The sequence below is a fragment of the Corythoichthys intestinalis genome, chromosome 5 (assembly GCF_030265065.1).
Source record: "Corythoichthys intestinalis isolate RoL2023-P3 chromosome 5, ASM3026506v1, whole genome shotgun sequence".
NCBI lineage: Eukaryota > Metazoa > Chordata > Actinopteri > Syngnathiformes > Syngnathidae > Corythoichthys > Corythoichthys intestinalis.
The window spans coordinates 11,668,622-11,689,199 of record NC_080399.1 but is presented as its reverse complement, the minus strand read 5'-3'; the positions used below and the strand labels follow the sequence as shown (position 1 = coordinate 11,689,199).

The 20,578-nt window shown below is 39.5% G+C and overlaps 1 protein-coding gene across 9 annotated transcripts in view; it reads right to left on the bottom strand.

Annotated features, from left to right (window-relative positions):
• The window catches only part of LOC130916723 (membrane-associated guanylate kinase, WW and PDZ domain-containing protein 2-like), a 368,356-nt gene that overhangs the window by 133,107 nt on the left and 214,671 nt on the right, over positions 1 to 20,578 (bottom strand). For all 9 annotated transcript variants that reach the window (XM_057837639.1, XM_057837641.1, XM_057837640.1 and 6 more), the window contains exon 6: positions 18,318 to 18,397. In XM_057837639.1, the coding sequence (XP_057693622.1) occupies positions 18,318 to 18,397 (80 nt within the window). The remainder of the gene's footprint in view (positions 1 to 18,317; positions 18,398 to 20,578) is intronic.

Genomic DNA, 20,578 nt, shown 5'->3' with positions numbered 1-20,578 from the left:
GTAAATCGGCTTTGACTTGTAGAGTAGCACAGCTCAGATGACAGAGTGGTGGTCTCAGAAATTGAAGGTTGTAGGTTAAAACCTCAGCCTGATTTTTAATGAGTTGTGAAATGGAATCAGAAATGCAAAGCATCTCTCGTTTTTATATGACTAACACTAAATGTTTCAAGATTTATTTTCCTCATAACATCTGAGTTACTACTACTACTAAAATACATTTTTAGGGAAAGTGCAATTACAACCAGTTCTAGAAGTTTAAACTCTGCAAACTTATGTAGTTGTTGTTTTCTTTTTAACACATTAACCCACTGACGGCGATAGACGTCTCATATTAATTTCAACTGGGAGAGGCCGGCAGCAATCTCATCACTGAGTGTCCCGAAGCAGCAGAAATCCCTCGGTGAGTGCGCATAGTATTTCCATTTATAAATGACGTAACTATGTTATAACATTATCTCTGCATTGCATCACTCAGTCAGTTTTTTAATCCATCCATTCTTCCTTTTGTCTTTGTCTCCTTTGAGTTCAGTCGATCTAATTAAGGTGATGGAATGCTTATCTATTATTTGCAAAAATGATGCAAATGGCTTCACTTCACATCCATCGTATATTTTGTCAGGGGTCATTCCGGAATCGGAGAACATTTTGGCTGAAAAAGTCTTGAAAAATTAGCCTTCACTTTACTTATTTTCTGCTACGTAATCAAAAATAGGTAAGAACATTTCAAAAGCTCCTCTTTGAGATCAATGGTAACATTTTTTATTACAATATTTATTGAAGTTAGTTGGCAAAATCACAGTAACAGGATTGCCAGTAAGTAACAGGGTTAATCGGCGCTAATGTTAGCTATTTGCTCGATGTTGAAGTTAGCTCTTTAGCTGGCTCTTTAACTAGCTGTTACTGCAGGGTTAATACGGGCTAATGTTAGCTATTTCTTCGATGTTAAAGTTAGCTCTTTAGCTAGCTGTTACATAGAGTTCACCATCAGTTGACGGGACACGCGCCGATCTGTAGGGGGCCTATTTTCAAAAATTTTAAATTCAAATATTTTCAAAACCACAGCTGCTAGTGGCTTAAACCAAAACAGGCACCTCCCTTAGGCATATATGAGTCTGCATGAACAGCGACATCAACAACAACAACAACAACAACAACAAAAAAAAAAAAAAAAAAAAAAAAAAAAAAAAATTGAAAGTCATTTCCTAACAAAATCCCGATTAATAAAAAAAAAAAAAATCACCAAATGTAGAGATAATCACCTATATTTTCATGATCAATAGCTATATTTAACGTAAATACATTTTTGCCTGTATTTGCCAATATTTTCCCTGCACTTAACACGGCGGGGCTAAAAACAAATGTTATTTTATATTTGCTGTATTTTTCTGCCGCACATTGCCGGTGTTCTTACAAATTTGGCATGTACGTAACGTTGAAAATGACCACGAATGGAGCGATTCCAAAGTACACACTACAAATGTTCTTTACAGAAAGGAATATTAACTTACGTTTGCCATATTAGCTGCACACAACAACTGCACGCAGCTCTCTCACTTAACGACGACGTGTCGTTAAGCATTAATTTATGCCATTTTCGTGTTGCACATGTATGTTTATGATGTAAATAGTTTTTTAGCACCGTTGGATAACATTGACAGTCCAACTGAATATACAGTGCCCTCCATAATTATTGGCACCCGTGAAAAAGATTAATTTTTTAAATTTTTTTAATTCAAATAATATGGGACCTTAATGGAAAAAAAGAAAAATCCAACCTTCAATACAAGTGCATTCATTCAGTGGGGAAAAAATCCCACATAAAGAAAAAGTTATTTGACATCAAACAATGTGTGTCACAATTATTAGCATCCCTGGTGTTAATACTTTGTACAACCCCCTTTTGCCAACAAAACAAGGTCTGGGGACTGAGATGGCCATGGGAGGAGCTTGATTTTGTGTCTGGTGAACCATTTCTGTGTAGATTTGGCCATATGTTTAAGGTCATTGTCTTGCTGAAAGACCCAGTGACGATCCATCTTCAACTTTCGGGCAGAGGGCAACAGATTTTGATCTATGTCCTGGTATTTCAAAGCATTCATGATGCCATGCATGCACCCTAACAAGGTTCCCAGGGCCTTTGGAAGCGAAACAGCCCCACAGCATCACTGACCCACCCCCATACTTCACAGTGGGTATGAGGTGCTTTTCAGCATGCGCATCTTTCGTGGCACGCCAGACCCACTTAGAGTGTTTGTTGCCAAAAAGCTCAATCTTGGTTTCATCTGACCAAAGCACACTGTCCCAGTTGAAGCCTGGGACCATGTGTATTTTTGTGTGAGACCAGGATTTAGATTTAATAATTGTGACACACATTATTTGATGTCAAATAATTTTTTCTTTATGTGGGATTTTTTTCCCCACTGAATGAATGCACTTGTATTGAAGGTTTGATTTTTCTCTTTTTTTCCATTATGGTCCCATATTATTTGAATAAAAAATATATATATTAGAAGCTAAAAAACACATCTTTTTCAGGGGTGTCAATAATTATGGAGGGCACTGTAAAAGAGGGCTTTTTTTCACCGCCACAAAAGCTTTGGGAGCAAAATTTTATAAGGGTGCGAAATTTTACAGAACACCGGTCTGTGAAAAAAAGACCCAAATCACACCGGTCCGTGGTGCAAAAAAGGTTGGGGACCCCTGCGTTAATGGGCTGGGTCCCAGACTATTCTCACAGTGTTTGAAAAATACAGGGAGAACAGTCTGGCCGTGGCAGGCAAGGTCGGCCCCAAACTGGAAGGCGTGGCGCAATGTTTGTGGGAGCTGTCTTGTCAACTGATAGTGAAGTCTATGGCTGTTACTGCTGATCAAAACGACAAACTTAAGTAAATAAGTCAGGATGGAATCTATTGTCTTATTCTGATTGTATGAACTAAAGGGTTACATGAGGTAGAGTCAGACATTGAATCAAAGCTATTTTATAAATATATGAAAAATAAAAGACAGGATATGAATTAGCTCGACCCATTTTTTTTTGGAAAACTGTTTGATAATGTCAAAGCTAGAGTATCGTGTGAGTCACTCCTTTCTTCTACAAAGATAAAAGGTTCTGGTATAAGGGTTGCATGCAAGTTGTGGAAGACATGTTCCAAGAATTATAATTCTTATCTGAAATATCATGTTCATTAAAACAAATGTTCCCAAGGTTAAAAGAGACAATAAAAAGGAAATAATACCCACAAAAATTTAATAAATGTTAATTCGGGGTGTGCGACAAGAGCAAAACGGCTTATTAGGGCATACTCGTTTATAATACAAAATAACGAGTACCCCCTAATAAGCCATAAGGATAGGATGTAATACAGTATATTCTTTCATTGTAGTGATTGTACTTATTAATGGTAGCTTAGCATGTAATGCTATAATCCATAGTCCTTTTTATCTTTCTTAATCGCGTTTTTTCGGCGTGCTGCCCAGCCAAAACCGTTTGACCCACCGACAACATTCATACACCAAAACGACTGGATTGCTGGCACGACGCAGGCCCTTTTTTGTTTGACACCACATAAAATTACCGTTTGCCCCCAAAAGTGAAATTTTGAAACGGTAATTGTCCTACAGAAATCACATTATTTATACATAAAAAATTTCAGGATACTAAAGTACATCAGGATTTTTTTTTTTAATTTCGCAAAAACGTACAGTTCTGCCAAAATTGTCAGTGGTCCTCCTCTGACCTCCGTTCACCAGTCTTTATCCAGTGAGGCGAATAAGTATTTGGTCAACCACAAATTGTGCAAGTTCTCCTACTTGAAAAGATTAGAGAGGCCTGTAATTGCCTGTAAACCTCAACTATGAGAGACAGAATGTGGGAAAAAAAAAACAGAAAATCACATTGTTTGATTTTTAAAGAATTTATTTCCATATTGGAGTGGAAAATAAGTATTTGGACACCTACAAACAAGCAAGATTCTGGCTGTCAAAGAGGTCTAACTTCTTCTAACGAGGTCTAACGAGGCTCCACTCGTTACCTGTATTAATGGCACCTGTCCACAGCCTCAGTCAGTCACACTCCAAACTCCACTATGGCCAAGACCAAAGAGCTGTCGAAGGACACCAGAGACAAAATTGTAGACCTGCACCAGTCTGGGAAGACTGAATCTGCAATAGGTAAAATGCTTGGTGTAAAGAAATCAACTGTGGGAGCAATTGTTAGAAAATGGAAGTCATACAAGACCACTGATAATCTCCCTCGATCTGGGGCTCCATGCAAGATCTCACCCCGTGGCGTCAAAATGATAACAAGAAGGGTGAGGAAAAATCCCAGAACCACAAGGGGGGACCTAGTGAATGACCTACAGGGAGCTGGGACCACAGTAACAAAGGCTACTATCAGTAACACAATGTGCTGCCAGGGACTCAAATCCTGCACTGCCAGAAGTGTCCCCCTGCTGAAGCCAGTACACGTCCAGGCCTGTCTGCAGTTCGCTAAAGAGCATTTAGATCCTGGGTGTCCAAACCTGTCCTCAAGGGCCGCTGTGGGTCCTGGTTTTTGTTCCTACCAATCGAGCACAGACAGTTTAACCAATGAAGTTTGTGCTAAAACAAGCAGCACCTGACTGCAATCAACTGATTACACTTGTGAGACACCAGATTGGTGAAAAGATGTCGTCTTGTTTGGTAGGAATGAAATCCAGCACCCACTGCGGCCCTATGTGGAATAGTTTGGACACCACTGATTTAGATGATCCAGAAGAGGACTGGGAGAATGTGTTATGGTCAGATAAAACCAAAATAGAACTTTTTGGTACAAACACAGGTTCTCGTGTTTGGAGGAGAAAGAATACTAAATTGCATCCGAAGAACACCATACCCACTGTGAAGCATGGGGGTGGAAACATCATGCTTTGGAGCTGTTTTTCTGCAAAGGGACCAGGACGACTGATCTGTGTCAAGGAAAGAATGAATGGGGCCATGTATTGAGAGATTGTGAGTGAAAATCACCTTCCATCAGCAAGGGCATTGAAGATGAGACGTGGCTGGGTGGTTCAGCGTGACAATGATCCCAAACGCACAGCCAGGGCAACAAAGGAGTGGCTTCGTAAAAAGCATTTCAAGGTCCTGGAGTGGCCTAGCCAGTCTCCAGATCTCAAGCCCATAGAAAATCTGTGGAGGGAGTTGAAAGTCCGTGTTGCCCAACGGCAGCCCCAAAACATCACTGCTCTAGAGGCGATCTGCATGGAGGAATGGGCCAAAATACCAGCAACAGTGTGTGAAAAGCTTGTGAAGAGTTACAGAAAACGTTTGGCCTCCGTTATTGCCAACAAAGGGTACATAACAAAGTATTGAGATGAACTTTTGGTATTGACCAAATACTTGTTTTCCACAATGATTTGCAAATAAATTCTTTAACAATCAAACAATGTGACTTTTTGGGTTTTTTCGACATTCTGTTTCTCATGGTTGAGGTTTACCCATGTTGGCAATTACAGGCCTCTCTAATATTTTCAAGTGGGAGAACTTGCACAATTAGTGGTTGACTAAATACTTATTTTCCCCACTGTAACTTTCGAGATTTTAACTTGTCCTGCACTGTAAAGGGAGATGCTCCACAATTTCATTATACAACTGTATAGTAACAATAATGGGCTATTCTATTCTTCTATTCTATTTTAACATACTTTGTATATTTCACTTGACACAGTGGTTTTCAATAACTATTTAATTCAAATCCTACTGTGTCTAGTCTAGCTTATCAAATGCAACTTCTCTTGCTCTCCTCATCCTTGACTCGGTCACAGACAGGGCGCTGATGAGGTGGCCTCGGCGAAGCTTCTTGTCGCTAATCCGGGACGCGAAGTTACATTGATGGCTGTGTGGGGATTGAGAGCTTAATCAAAGGCAGAATACGCGGCAACAAGCACGCTGTCGTTTGAAACGCCGAGAGGAGATATGAGCCCGTGTCGCCCATGAAAAGGAGGCGCCTGACGAGCCTTTGAACTCTGACAGACTGTCACATCCTATATATAGCTATATGATACATAAATATACTGTATGCATGCGTGGCAGGCGTTAGTTACACTTTCACTCAACCGCGTCAACACAAACAAGCGTCTCCTCAAATCAACCAGAACGCAACACGGGAGAACCAGAAAAGGGAATCGGCAATGAGGTTTGAGTGTGACACTGCAAAAAAGAATGACAGAGTGGAACAAAAACAAATCCGTGACATAAGGAGAGCAGAGACAAGAAACAAAAGCACAACTTCCAAGAGTGATTTTTTTTTTTTTGTCTTGCCACTGGTAAGGCCTTCAAGGCAAATGAGTAGTTCGCAAAGCGCCTCGTCAAGATGTTCATGCATTGTTTTATTCACTCTCTGTGTCTGCATCTATATTTTACTGGCCCATACTTCATGCGTAATAATGAGAGCCAAAACGAGGAGATTGACTTCATATCGTCACTCAGTGCACAGTAGGGATGTCGCGTGGGTTTTAAAATGGAAGCGCAGCAACACCACAGTTTTTCGCACGCCGGTTAATTATTCAGCACGAGGCAAAAACAGTCAAAGGAACGGGAAAATTGACTTTTTAATTGCTTGTGTACAAAATTCCGGGTTTAGGGAAGGCATGCCCACCAATCAAGTGAGAACCTAAACAACTAAAAACTTCTGTGATATGACTATTTCTGAAAATGTGAGGGTGATCAGTAGAGGTGGGAGTCTTTGGGCACCTAACGATTCGATTATGATTACGATTCAGAGGCTCCGATTCGATTATAAATCGATTGTTGATTCACCACAAACACCCCACCCTCCCCCCGCTTTTAATTTTTTTGGACACTGCTTCCAAAATTGTTCAAAAATCCTCTCAGGCTAAACAAACTACCGTAAATTCCGGACTATAAGCCGCTACTTTTTTCCCTCTCTCAGTATCCTGCGGCTTATAGTCCAGCGCGGCTTATTTGTTGATTTATTTGGGTTAATAGGTAACACTTTATTTGAGAGCGGCGTCATAAGACCGTCATAATTATAACACTATCAAGAGCATTAATGAATGTTTACGACAGATGTCATTGTCATCCGGCAAACTATGTCGAATACAACGAGGAACTGAAAAATGCTAGAGAGGCATATTTTTCAGAGATCATTAGTAGAAACACCAACAATACCCGCACTGTGTTTTCTGTTGTTGACAAACTGACCAACCCACAAGTATCAGTACCTCAGGAATTCGTATCTGAGGTGTCCTGTAATGACTTCGTAGCATTCTTTACACACAAAGTACTAATGATAAAACAGACTGTGTGCACCTGCATCTCCAGATTAACAATTGTTACACTAAATCCCTCCCAAAATGCCCCCCACGTCAATCTTCGACAGTTTAACCTCTTGGACTATGTATGGATGTAAAGCACTTTGAATTGCCTTGTGTTTAATTGTGCTGTATAAATAAATTTGCTTTCCCTTTCTTTACCGTGTTACTAGATAACGAGTTACTGTAATCTGATTATTTTCTTTCAGTAACGAGTAATCTAACGCGTTCATTTTTTCAAACCAGTAATCTGAGTAGTTTCCTTAAATCCGAGTTGTGCTTCCGCGTCAGACCTGCGCCGTAGCCTGACGTTCACCTCCTGAATTTTGTGACTTCGTGTCACGTCGACGCATATGTCGTGGTGGAAATTAAATGTAATTGGTCCGCTCAGACTGTTGTTCCTGGTTCAGCGCGAAATCACCGCCATTGTCAAACATGATTTTGCTACACGCAAAAATGGACCAAGCCGACGAGAGTATCAACGAACAGCAAGTACGACAACTTGTACAATGTCTCGTCAAGACATTATGAAGATTGCCAAATGGCAATTCGTGGGAGAAGATTGCTGAAAATACGGGGCTGGAAATCAGCCTTTTAGTCCAAAAATAAATAAAAGGTTTCCAAATATTTTGGAATGAATATTGACAGAGGAGTACATAATTGTTCAGTCTAAAAGGACATCACCATCTTCTTGATGATAATATACATTCAGCAGGAAAACAGTACCTAGACGCCATGAACTGCATGTTAAAAAAAAAAAAAAAAAAAGTCCAAGCTTGCCTTGCTAAATGCTAATGCTTAGCTAATGCAACAAGTTACATTTAGTGTATGATGATCACTCAGCACAGACCTTTAAAGGCAAACGCATATTCTCTCTGGGCAAGATATGAAAACAAATCTTACCACATGTTTTCAAAACAAGTAAGTCTGGCGCCTGGAAAGGACAACGGTGAGTAAGTGTGTATGTACTGTAGGACTGGTGGATGGGAGCGCAGCACGTCACATTAGTGACACAACCAATCACTGCTACGATGCAGGCTAACTACACATACAAAAGACTTATGATGGAAACTACGGCACATTTTCATCTCGATCTCGTCTCGTCAGACGAAAACTGGCGTTCGTCCCGTTATGTTTTAGTCTCCCAAGACACTATTTTAGCTCACCATCATCAAAAAAAATTGAATTGAAAAAAATTTTTTTTCTATCATCTTTGACAAAAACTGCTCCTGGTTAAAATGGATCGGACATAATTTGCCATCAACACTGAGTTAAAAGATGTGAGGTCACGATTTATAAAACAAAACAAAAACCTAAATATATTTTTTTATAGGCCACATTTATTTATGAATTTATGTCTTTAATCTTCTTTTTTCACCACTTTATTACAATTTGTTTGAATATATTTTTTAAACTTTTATTTAGAATCATTGATATATTTAAACATATAAAACAAAGTGCAAAACAAAGGCTGGGATGATCCAAAGAAACTAAAAAAAGACTGGGTATAAAAAACTTATTGAGGAGAACAAGGGCTTGGACGGTGAAAACTGTGGAGAACAAACTCTGACGAGCACATGGGGATTGACATAGACTTTGACGATGACGCAACAAGGAGTGAAAAGAAAATGGGAGCTTATTTACACAGACGGGGTAACGAGACAACGAGGAACAGGTGAGCACAGGAGGATGCAGGTTGGAGGATACACTAGGGGCATGAACAACAGGTGAAATCAGTGGGCAATTACAGAGACAAGTCACACTAGGAGAAAACAAAAACACAAAACCTAACAATTTTTATTCTTCATGGGGTCGTTTTTTTTTTTTTTTTTTTTTTTAAGATTCTTTTTCACTTATTACTATTTCATTTTTTTCCCCCAAAACTAATTCTTCAATTATTATTGTTGTTGTTTTTTTTAAACAATTCCTAGTTTTTTTTCTCCATTGCCTATTGTATATTAGATGCGGGCAACACTAAAACTACAACTGGATGTCAAATGAGGGCTGCAAAATATTGTCCCGTGGGTTGCAAATTTGAAACCCCTCTCGGTGTGAACATTAGCAAAACACTAAAAAAAACTCAATTAAATCGTAATCCATGCATGAAAGGGTTAATATGACATTTATATACCCTTTTATTTGTTTTATTTCTATTGCTGAATTGAATGTTTTTGTTTTAATCATTTCTTGTTGATTCTAATGTAATTTAAAGCACATTAATTTATACTGTGTTCAGTTGTGCTATACTGTACAAATAAATTTGCCTTGCCTTACGAATGATCGCTGCTTAGTTAGCCTTCCAGTTCAAATAGATCGGACGTCTATCGCTATCAATGGAAGTCAATAATCTGTAAAAAGATGCTTAAATTTATCGTAAATCAGTGTTTAAAACCACTTTTATAACCCACTCGACGATAACATAGCAACATACTGAACAATACAATGTTTTCAGCTACACTCTATATTACACAGTAGTTTTACTTGTAAAATTTTAATTATGTGTTACTTTGACATGACATGACAAGAAAATAAGTTGTAACGTTGAGCAAATACATACATTTTTAATGAGTGCATGCATCATTGCTGCTGAATATGTGCTGAAATGCACTGTTGCACAGAGTGAAAAGAGAGCCATCGTGGATGGAGAACAATATGAGGATGAGCTCGAGCAGGGCGTTGGATTATTGCTCTCGCGCATGCCTCCTCCTTCGTCCGAGCGGCTGTTTTGACTGATAAAAATAATGTTTCCTGGCTCCCACCGCTGGAAGGCACTCGCTCCAGAGGATGTGCTCTCTCATCCAGGAGCTTCATAAATGTTTGTTTGCGTTTTTGGCAGTTGCGGCGCTCCCTTCCCCAGATATTACACTGAGCCAGACTACAGGAGTACACTGCCGGGCAGACTTTGCATGCTCGGCGGGGTGTGGATTGATAGTTACAGTCAGCTGAAATGAATGGAAATGCTATTAATCTGTTCCAGCCTCCCAAAAAACATTTTGTAATGTTCTTTTTTTAATGAGGAAAATGGCACTCAGCATTACCGTGCCTATTAAGCAGTTTTTCTCAGTTTTTGCGTCAATTGAATGGTAATTTTGCAGCTGCTTGCATTGGTCAACTGGGGGTAGTTTTAGAACGAATAGATATGTAGACTGTAAAATAAAAGGTGTCAAACTTTTGGCCCAAGGGCCAGATCCAACCCAATACATTAGCCGCGTTCACACTGAAGGAACTACTGGATCGGGTCCGATCACGTCATTTTTAAAGTATCGGAATTGGCAAAAAAATATCGGCCATGCCTTTTTTTAATATATATATATATATATATATATATATATATATATATATATATATATATATATATATATATATATATATATTTTTTTTTTTTATTAAATCGTTTTCTAATTGTATTTAACGTTACAAACATAATATGTTACACTCATCCAGAGTCTTTCGTTTAGGCTTAAGGTAGGGTTATCAAATTTATCCCGATAACGGCGGTAATTAATTAAAAAAAAAATGTATCACGTTAAGATATTTAACGCAATTAATGCATGCGCTGCACGACCCACTGTCGCGCTCAATCTGTAATGGTGCCATTTTACCTATATAGAGAGATAAAAGGCAGCGTAAAAGTAGAGTGAAATTTGGCAGCCTTTGGAGCCTTTTTTTAATTGGCTAAAGCCTTACAATCCCTCTCCCTACGATTAGAAATATCAAGGGAAGCAATGTGAGGAAGCAAGGTAGCAATTGATCTTTATCTTGACACCTTATGTTATTTCCCAACGCAGAGAAGATATATCAATTGGTAGCACGACACACAGTCATGGTTCCACTTCCCATCATGCATTTGGGCATGGCTACAGTATCATTTACTGAAAGCTCAACAAATACACTAGATGTCAAAATTTAGTCACAATATACAAAGTCACCAGTCTTTCTATCCGTGGATCCCTTTCACAGAAAGAATCTTAATATTGTAAATGCCATCTTGAGGATTTATTGTCATAATAAACAAATACAGTGCTTATGTACTGTATGTTGAATGTATATATTCGTCCGTGTTTTATTCATTTTTTTCTTAATGCATTGCCAAAATGTATATGATCGGGAAAAATTATTGGGAATGATTGGAATTGACTCAGGAGCAAAAAAAAGCAATCGGATCGGGAAATATCGGGATCGGCAGATACTCAAACTAAAACGATCGGGATCGGATCGGGGGCAAAAAAACATGATCGGAACAACCCTACTGTATATCACCATTTCAATATTTTGTCACACCCCTAATGACTACCAAAACATACCTTTTGTATTTAATTTTACTAATCAGCAACCCCGGTTAGTATGATGTATTTTATGTATATATATTTTGCTATTGTCATTTTACTGGATAAATACTATGCATGACACGGCAGTTATTTGCCGTTATATTACATTATAAAGTATGGACGTGTTCCAATTGTGACTTAATGGTTGTGGTGAATTAAGTGGAGTAAGTCACCACTGAAGGTCAAGATATCAAATACATAGCCTGCCACTGTTAACTGTACATCGAAAAACTGTCTCCTTGAGAAGCTTCTACAGGGTCGAGTGTCACCATTGATTTTCCGGGACTGACGAGGCGGACGTCATTGGAAAATGGAGCGTTTGAGCCTATAAACATAGTCTAATTTACCTCACTTATGTCAGATTACAGATCGGAAACCCCTAAGGTGTGTTTAATTCTTTTCCTTCTTTCCCTGCAAGGTCTACTGACTGACAGCTGCAAATGAAACGGCAGCGAACCACGCGTCCATGCCAGTCAAAGACAAGGCCAGTGCTGATTTAAACATCCATTAACAGAAATTTTGAGATCATCACCCCTAGACAGAAAAAAAGACACAATCACTTTTTTTTTTTTTTTTTTAAACTACAGGTGAAACGTAATCCTTACTTCCATTGAGGTAGTAAAAGAATGTTTGCTATGACAACAGTACGTGCTTGTGTGTCTAGTGGTACTAAGATTGCATTTATGCAGAGCCCAGCGCTGCACTTGGAATTCTGGGCACATTTTGTCTCTTTACCGGGGAGGGATGAGGGAATGACAGAAAATGAACAAGTGAGGGGGATGTGGAGGAGAATAGATGGTGGGTGATGGGTTGCAGTAGGGGTCTCTGAGGGGGATTGAGATGTGGAGAAGGAATTGATTAAGTCTTTGGAGATTCACTTCACCACACATGACAGCAATGGTGATGTCAGCTTCCCTGCTACTATGAATTGATTTCAGGTTGTGTATCATTTTTATTTTGGGCTTTCATCCCTCACAAAACACATTCAAAAGGTGTTGCCAGACTTATGACCATCTCAGCAAAAAGAATCTTGTTTTAAAGGAACCTCGAACTTAAAGACTTGTAGGCTCTAATAAGCAACAATTGTTCTATTTTACTAAAATATGTTATTAGAAACACATGTATTATTGCAATTGACTTAAAAATCTATAAAATTTAGTACATGTTTTGACCTACGGGGGGCGCGATGATTTACACGCGCAATGGGGATGACACAGTTGGGCTGGACTGGGAGAAAAGCTGTGCTAGCTAGCAAGCGAAGCTGGCATGACGACTGGCATGACTTTGTCACATTCTGCTGCTGGTCAGATTGTTTTGTTACAGAGCTGTGGAGTGAGTTCCCAACGTTGTACCTGCATCTAAGGCTACGTTCATACTACAGGTCTTAATGCACAAATCCGATTTTTTGGCATGCCCGTTCAGACTGCCTTTGTCCATTGAGACCGTTCAAGTATTACGCATGCGCAGTAATTCGCAGTCCGACACGCGTTGAGCAAGAAGACCCGCATGCGCAGAAGCATCAAAACAAATGACACACGTCATCCGTCATTCCAGGGATATCATATTTTGCTTTTCAAAAGGAGGACACAAATAACAGACATAAATAATCCCCGTTTAGGCTTATATTCAAAGTTTATATGGATCGATAGCATGCACGCACTGTCCGTGCATGTCACACACACACGGTTAAATTTGCCCCGACTCTCGGCCGTGTAAGCAATGTTGAAATATTGCTTATATGGAGCAGACAGAAAACCGATCATTCTCAGGCTTATCCTCAACCCATTTTTATTTTTTATGACTGTTGTCAAGCTCAGCCCTTCCCCAAACGCCGTGTTCACTGCAAGCTAGGCGCTAATAACGCACAGCTGCACCGGTACGGTAACGTCTCTCTCGCTATTTGATGACGTAATTGCTGCATGAAATCTGATTTGGGAGAGTGGACAGTACAGACCGCCGCGACAGTCTGGAAAAATGTGGCCCAGATCGGATTTGAACCACATACGAAAGTGACCCAGATCGGATTTGAAATGGTCCAGTTCTATGCGACTTGTCACGTTCAGACCGTCAAGTTAATGCCTCACTCGAGTCAGAAAAACACGAAAAAATCGGATTCGTGCATTAAGACCTGTAGTATGAACGTAGCCTAATTCCAGCTCATCAGCAGTGTCTTTAAACCGATCCTAGGCGGCTTGCTGAGATATTGACTTGCTGCTATTTGACAGTTTGCGGATCCCTTCATTGCTAGTTGCATCATTGTGTTGTTTTTAGGGCTGTTAAAATTATCGCGTTAACGGGCGGCAATTAATTTTTTAAATTAATCAGGTTAAAATATTTGACGCAATTAACGCACATGCCCCGCTCAAACAGATTAAAATGACAGCACAGTGCAATGCCAACTTGTTACTTGTGTTTTTTGGAGTTTTCTCGCCCTATGTTGGCGCTTGGGTGCGACTGATTTTACGGGCTGAAGCACCCATGAGCATTGTGTAATTATTGACATCAACAATGGCGGGCTACTAGTTTATTTTTTGATTGAAAATTTTACAAATTTTATTAAAACGAAAACATTAAGAGGGGTTTTAATATAAAATTTCTATAACTTGTACCCAAATTATCTTTTAAGGACTACAAGTCTTTCTATCCATGGATTGCTTTAACAGAATGTTAATAATGTTAATGCCATCTTGTTGATTTATTGTTATAATAAACAAATACAGTACTTATGTACAATATGTTGAATGTATATATCCATCTTGTCTTATCTTTCCATTCGAACAATAATTTACAGAAAAATATGCCATATTTTATAGATGGTTTGAATTGCGATTAGTTACGATTAATTACGGTTAATTAATTTTTAAGCTGTAATTAACTCAATTAAAAATTTTAATCGTTTGACAGCCCTAGTTTTTTTTTTTTTTTTCGTTTGTCTGCCTCTCACGGCAGTTTTCCTTCAGTTTTTTATTTTTTTATTTTTTATTGATCCCGACCTAGCGTCAGGAACCTTTTTTGTGTCTCCCTGAAAACATTAAAAGGGGTTTTAATATCAAATGTTTATAACTCATACTAACATTTATTTTTTTTAAGAACTACATGACTTTCTCTCTGTGGTACCCTTTAATAAATTAAGAAAAAAAACTTTCAAACTTTCAGAATTTCATTTTTTAAATGTAAAATAATGAAGAAAATGTAAATAAAAAATCCAACATTTTCAATGCGGATATTTTATCAATATTGGTACTATTTTGACCAATTAAATGTCAGTATCCCAAATTATCCGCCCTTCCTCATTATGTCATTCACACCCTTATCAAAAGCATCTGTGCTCAAGTCTTATGAGTTTGAATGCGCATGGGTATATCTGACATCACAAAAAAATACGGGTTGTGCCCGTAAGTGGATTAAACTAGGAAATTTTCCATTTCCATACTTTAAACGATAGACAACACCTTAATCATGTGCATCCTAGTGGAAATAATCTTGTTAAATAAAGTGAAAAGACAATTTTTTTCATGATGTGTTTTACTTAAGAAAAATGGAAATAAAATAGCAGACAATTTTAAATGAAAATACATTGATCCCTCGTTTTTCGTGGTGTACTGGAGACCAGAACCTGCCGTGATAAGTGAAAACCCGCATAGCACACCACCCCCACGAAAAAAAAAATGGTGTTTATGTGTGTTCAATGTATTTATTCAGAAGAGATACATATAAGACATATTTCCCCTTTCTCCCCCCCAAAGTATAATAAAAAAAAAAATTATATTTTGATAATTGTTTTTTAAGCACTTCAAATGTAATAATTATGATACGTTTTAAACATGTTTCTGGCCCACCAAATTATTTTAAACAAGAACAAAGTACAAAAATGCTTGTCTTTATTAAATGCTTCATCGACTCAATTCAGCTCAAACTGCTCACTTACACACAATGAGTTGCCACAGCAAGTGTTAAACAATGATTGACGCATGCGGCACGTTTGAAGTTCGGGACTGGCAAGATCAAACACAAACATATGTCAACATCGTTAACTTTAAAAAGCAGCTCCAGTGCACGGCATGACGAACAAAGAGCAGGGAGCGGGAGGGAGGGAGAGACCACGCGATTGGCTTGGGACAGCTCATCTGTATTTTTTTTATTTTTAAATTGGAAAAAAAAACTGCAATGGACTGAGGGCGCGAAGTTTGAAGCGCGAAGTAGCGATGGATTAGTGTACAATTCTAGCCAATCAAAAGCGAGTAGTTTAGATCGTTCCGACTATTGAAGAAGAATGTATTAATGGACCCAGGAAGTGAAAAACACATCGTCTGAGTCTCAGAAAGAGAAAGGATAATGACAGCGATAGAATCAACAGGTACAGAAGCTATAAAGAGTGTGTGCCTATTTTCTTAGCTACTTTTTTCCATTTTCAAGTGTATCAGTGTTTATTCATGTGCAAGGTTCTATTGCTTGAAATGCTTTGAGCAAGCATCTTTTACATGAAGGTCAAGTATACTGCATGTTGTTCATAACTTCAAGTGGTGAACTGTTTTTACATTGACCACACAATAACCTTGACCACCATTACCACTTACAACACTCTAAACTGAGAAAACATAAACAACCTAACTGCTGTTCTAATACTTGATAATAAATTAACTCAATAGCTGTTATTGACGCCGATAGACATCCCATCAATTTAGACTCGGGCTGGCTGCGTTTAAACGCACTGAAAATTGATCATTTGTTTTTTTCCTTTAAACCTGTCCTGTTCAGCTGTTTGACACGGAGAATGGAAGTCTACATAAGTGTCCGGTTGGTCTGAACAATTTTAATGTTTCACATTGAGAGTATGACTTACTCCCATTGTGATCATTCAACATATTTTGTTTATTCTGACAAAGCAGCGAACAGGATGGGGTTATGGGGGAACGGAAGAAAAGAAACACAAGAGAAGAAAAACACCACCAACAACAAGAAATATATTGAACGCCTAGACTAACTATTATAATGTTGGTGCTATCGTCAGTTAGATGTATTTCCAGTTGACACCATGTGGAGGGCCTGTTGACCAGGGAAAGAAGGGGAGGGGGTGGGGAAGTCTATAAGCTAAGTGATTGGGAGGGGTAGAATGTATAAAAATAAGCTCTGTGATTGAGAACCCAGTAATCGTGTGAATCTCTTGTGAGTGTAAGCCCGTTGGCAACCGACCCTACGCCGCCCCACTGCCAGCCCCGACCAGAGCGCGCCCAATCACATCCAGCCGTACGCGAGCCCCACCAAACATGCGACAGCCACGCAGACGAGTGTAGACACCGCGCAGGCTCCAACCCACGGCCACGGCCCCCACCCAGCCAGGCCGGGGAGGGAGGGCAATCAGGGGAGGGCGAGGCGCAGCCCATCCCTCCACCTGCAGCCCAACAAAGGAGCCATCGTCAACCCCCCTGGGATCCAGGGTGGTCCCCCGGGCCACCGGCACTTCCATCAACCAGCCCTGAGGGATGGGAAGAGTGGACGCACCACCAACACCACGCCCGCTCCCGTACCTGCCTGCCCACCCAGCCCACGAGCCACAGCCCCCTAACTGGCACAGCACGCCACGGGATCCCCAGCGGCCCACCAAGCCCAGGGCAAGGCAGGGTCCCCCGCCAGAACAGGCGACATCCAGCCGATACACCGGCGTCCAGCAAGCGGACCGCAGCGGAGCGCAGGACGGCTACCCAGGCAGAGAAGAAAGGGTAAGGCAGAAGCAACGATTACCCTTTTACTGTGGCTGCCAGGTTCCTGGCTGGCAGCCATTACCCAGAAAATTGATCATTCAATGCCAGGCATCCTAGTTCAAATGGAAGTGACCACCTGTCGATGGCATCAACACACACATATTTTTTTTTCTAAGATGGACAGTTGCTTCAAAAGCGATGATGGTCTTACATTTTATTTTTGCGATATCTTTTGGACAGAAATTAGTCTGTCAGCATTTGACAGTTTTGGTTTGCCAAGTGACATTTGCGCAGTGTTGCAAAATTGCCACCTGGCAAGATGTATTTTATGTCCCCTCCTGCAGTTCAGCTCCACTTTGAGAAGCTTAATGACTGTCACCGACTTCAGTTCGGCGATCATCGTCAGCGTCCCCCTGAAGCTTTTGAACAACTTGAAGTCTGTTGCAGTAAAGCTTGATCATTTTTTTGAAGCATCTAAGAGCTTTTCGTGAGCTCAGTGAAAGCCTAAAGATTGACTTCACCTGGCTTTACTCAAACACCTGCTCACGGAGCTCAGTCTTTAGTAGCGGAAAATCGACAAAGCAAGTGCTTGTAACACTGAAAAGTTGCAAGTCAAGGTATCGCTGTTCATTTTTTTGGCGACCCTGGGATGAAACGTTAGAAAAACTGACAAAGCAAAACACGATCTCGAATAGTCTTGCTGCGGAACGACTCTCATAAAACGCTGCTTTCCGAAACAAGTTTGTATTGTTACTACAAAAGGAAACAAATCACACACGAGTTTTAGTGCACGACTGGGAGGCTCACTCCGAATAAACACAACATTTTTGTAGCATGGCTCAAAATTGAGAAGCAGATAGAAAAACAGCAGGAAGCGGTGAGATGAAACAATACAATGCAATACAACCGGGAGCTTGACTCCGATAAGCACAAATGTAGAAATACAAAAATAACTAACTTGAAATTCTTGGACTCACCGTCTTCTTTGCATTCTTCCGGGGGTTTTGCCTTCTTGGCCAACCGGGGATCCAACCATGACGTGGTCTTGGTGTTGTGACTGCAAAAGAAGACGACGACCAGAGAGAGAAGATCATTAAATCAAAGTACCGCTAACGACCTGGACCCGAGAAAGCGGGGCTAATTAGCAAACATTAAGGTGTATCAATTATTCAATAGAAAGGGCGGGCAGCGTGAGGAAGTTTACACAACAAACCACACATAAAGCTGGAGAAAATAACCTCTGGCCGAGTGGAGAATCTTATACTAAGTGCCTAATAGAGTAGAGAAAAATAATCACATGCTGCCATTTAAAGAGTAATTATAAGATACATTTCTTAGTGGTTTCACTTCACAAGAATGCTTTTAAATTAGTAATCCACGATGATGGTGATCAATCGAAGTGATCAATAGCCAATGATGTTTTGCCAACAAAACAGCAGTGACTGATCATGCGACCGCGTTATATTCGGGAAATTACGGTACATGCTACATGGAGTTTTTGGATCAAAACAAGGTAAGTACGCGATAATATCTCGTTAAAATCATGGCGTCTTCTCTCCCGTGCTCTCATCTCCAGTTCGGGTTTTGCTGTTTAAATTTTTTTTTTTTTTTTTTTTTTTAAGGCCCTCCTGTTCAAAAATTTTCTTCCCCCAGAAAATTGAGGTTTTAAACTTCCCAATAATGTATCACACAATTTTGTAATTTGGTCAAACTGGGAAACGTAAGTCCCCTGAGTGTTTTCCACCATATGACAGTTGTGTTTAGTTCATTTTGTCTACACTTATGTTTAGATTAGTTGACTTTTTCCTTTTATCACAGACAATTGTTTTAGGTTGTTTTAATTACCGTAATTTCTCGAATATAACGCGCACTTTTTTCCCAAAAATCAACTTGTAAAATCATGGTGCGCATTATAAACGGGTACATTGATGGAGACAGAAATATATATATATATATATATATACATATATATATTTCATTTCATTTATTTTCCCTTCAGGCATGACAAACATACAGCATTTATATGTGTTTACATATATGTGTGTTGAAGAAACGCATGCGGCGATCCGTTGCCGACCATTACGGTACGTGACGTCACCATTTTGTTTCGGTAATACTTCACTCTGATTGGCCGAATGATTTCGTCTGTGTTAAATTCTGCTTTTTTCACTCTTCATAAAGCACAGAATTTAGTTTCTTGAACTCATTTGAGTCAACGTTTATTGCAGCTCCGCAACTCGGACCATAACAAACGTAACAACACAGACTTCCTGTGTGTGTCCGTCAACTATGTCTGTCCCTCGGGAAACTCAAACCCAAATAACAATAGTTCCTATTGTTACTGTCGTGTCGACAGCGATGAGCTCTCTCGGATTTCCGACTTACGTTCTTTCATTTTACCGTATCAATCCATGGAAGAAACATTTATTCATCATGATGAAACGAGCAAGTTATACAGCAGCCTTTAAAAGAAAAGTCACATCTGTTTTGTTTTCTCCTAGATACTGGTAAGTTGGAGAAGTTGTCAAATCATATTATTACCGTAAATATTTTCAGGTTATGGTAATGTTTTGAACTACCAATATGCTATGCTTGTGCTGCGTTTCACCAGTCAGTAAAATTACATTTCCTTACCTGTATACGAGCTCTGTTTTCTTGTATTCTTCTATTTATTGGTGCTAAAATTAGGGTGCGCATTATAAACGGGTACAATAATTTCCCCTAGATTTTACAAGTAAATTTGGGGTGCACATTATACACGGGTGCGCCTTATATTTGGGAAATTACGGTACCTGACATTATTTCGGCTACTACTTCCGCCTTCACCAAGGCTTTGATTTTTTGCGGCTCCCGACATATATATATATTTTTTTGCTCCAATATGCAGGGTACCCGCGGGTTATTAAAAGTATTAAAAAAGCATTGAATTTAGTTTTCCATTATTAAAGGTATTAAAAGTATTAAATTAGCGCTCGTAAGTCTGGAATTTTATCACCATGGTTTTAATTTTGAATAACATCTCAGTGCAACCTAAATTATATCCGTGACAATTTTTTTTTCTTTTTTTAATCCATAACGAAGATGACGCGTAGAATTTTTACGATGCACTGCACTACAAATCATAATGCACCTTGCGCGTGCGTGCGCGCTGTTAGCATCATTAGCATCAACATCACAACAGCAGGCAATCGCACAGTACTGTGTGCTAACGTAAGGAACTGCTCAGATGCCTTAGTTG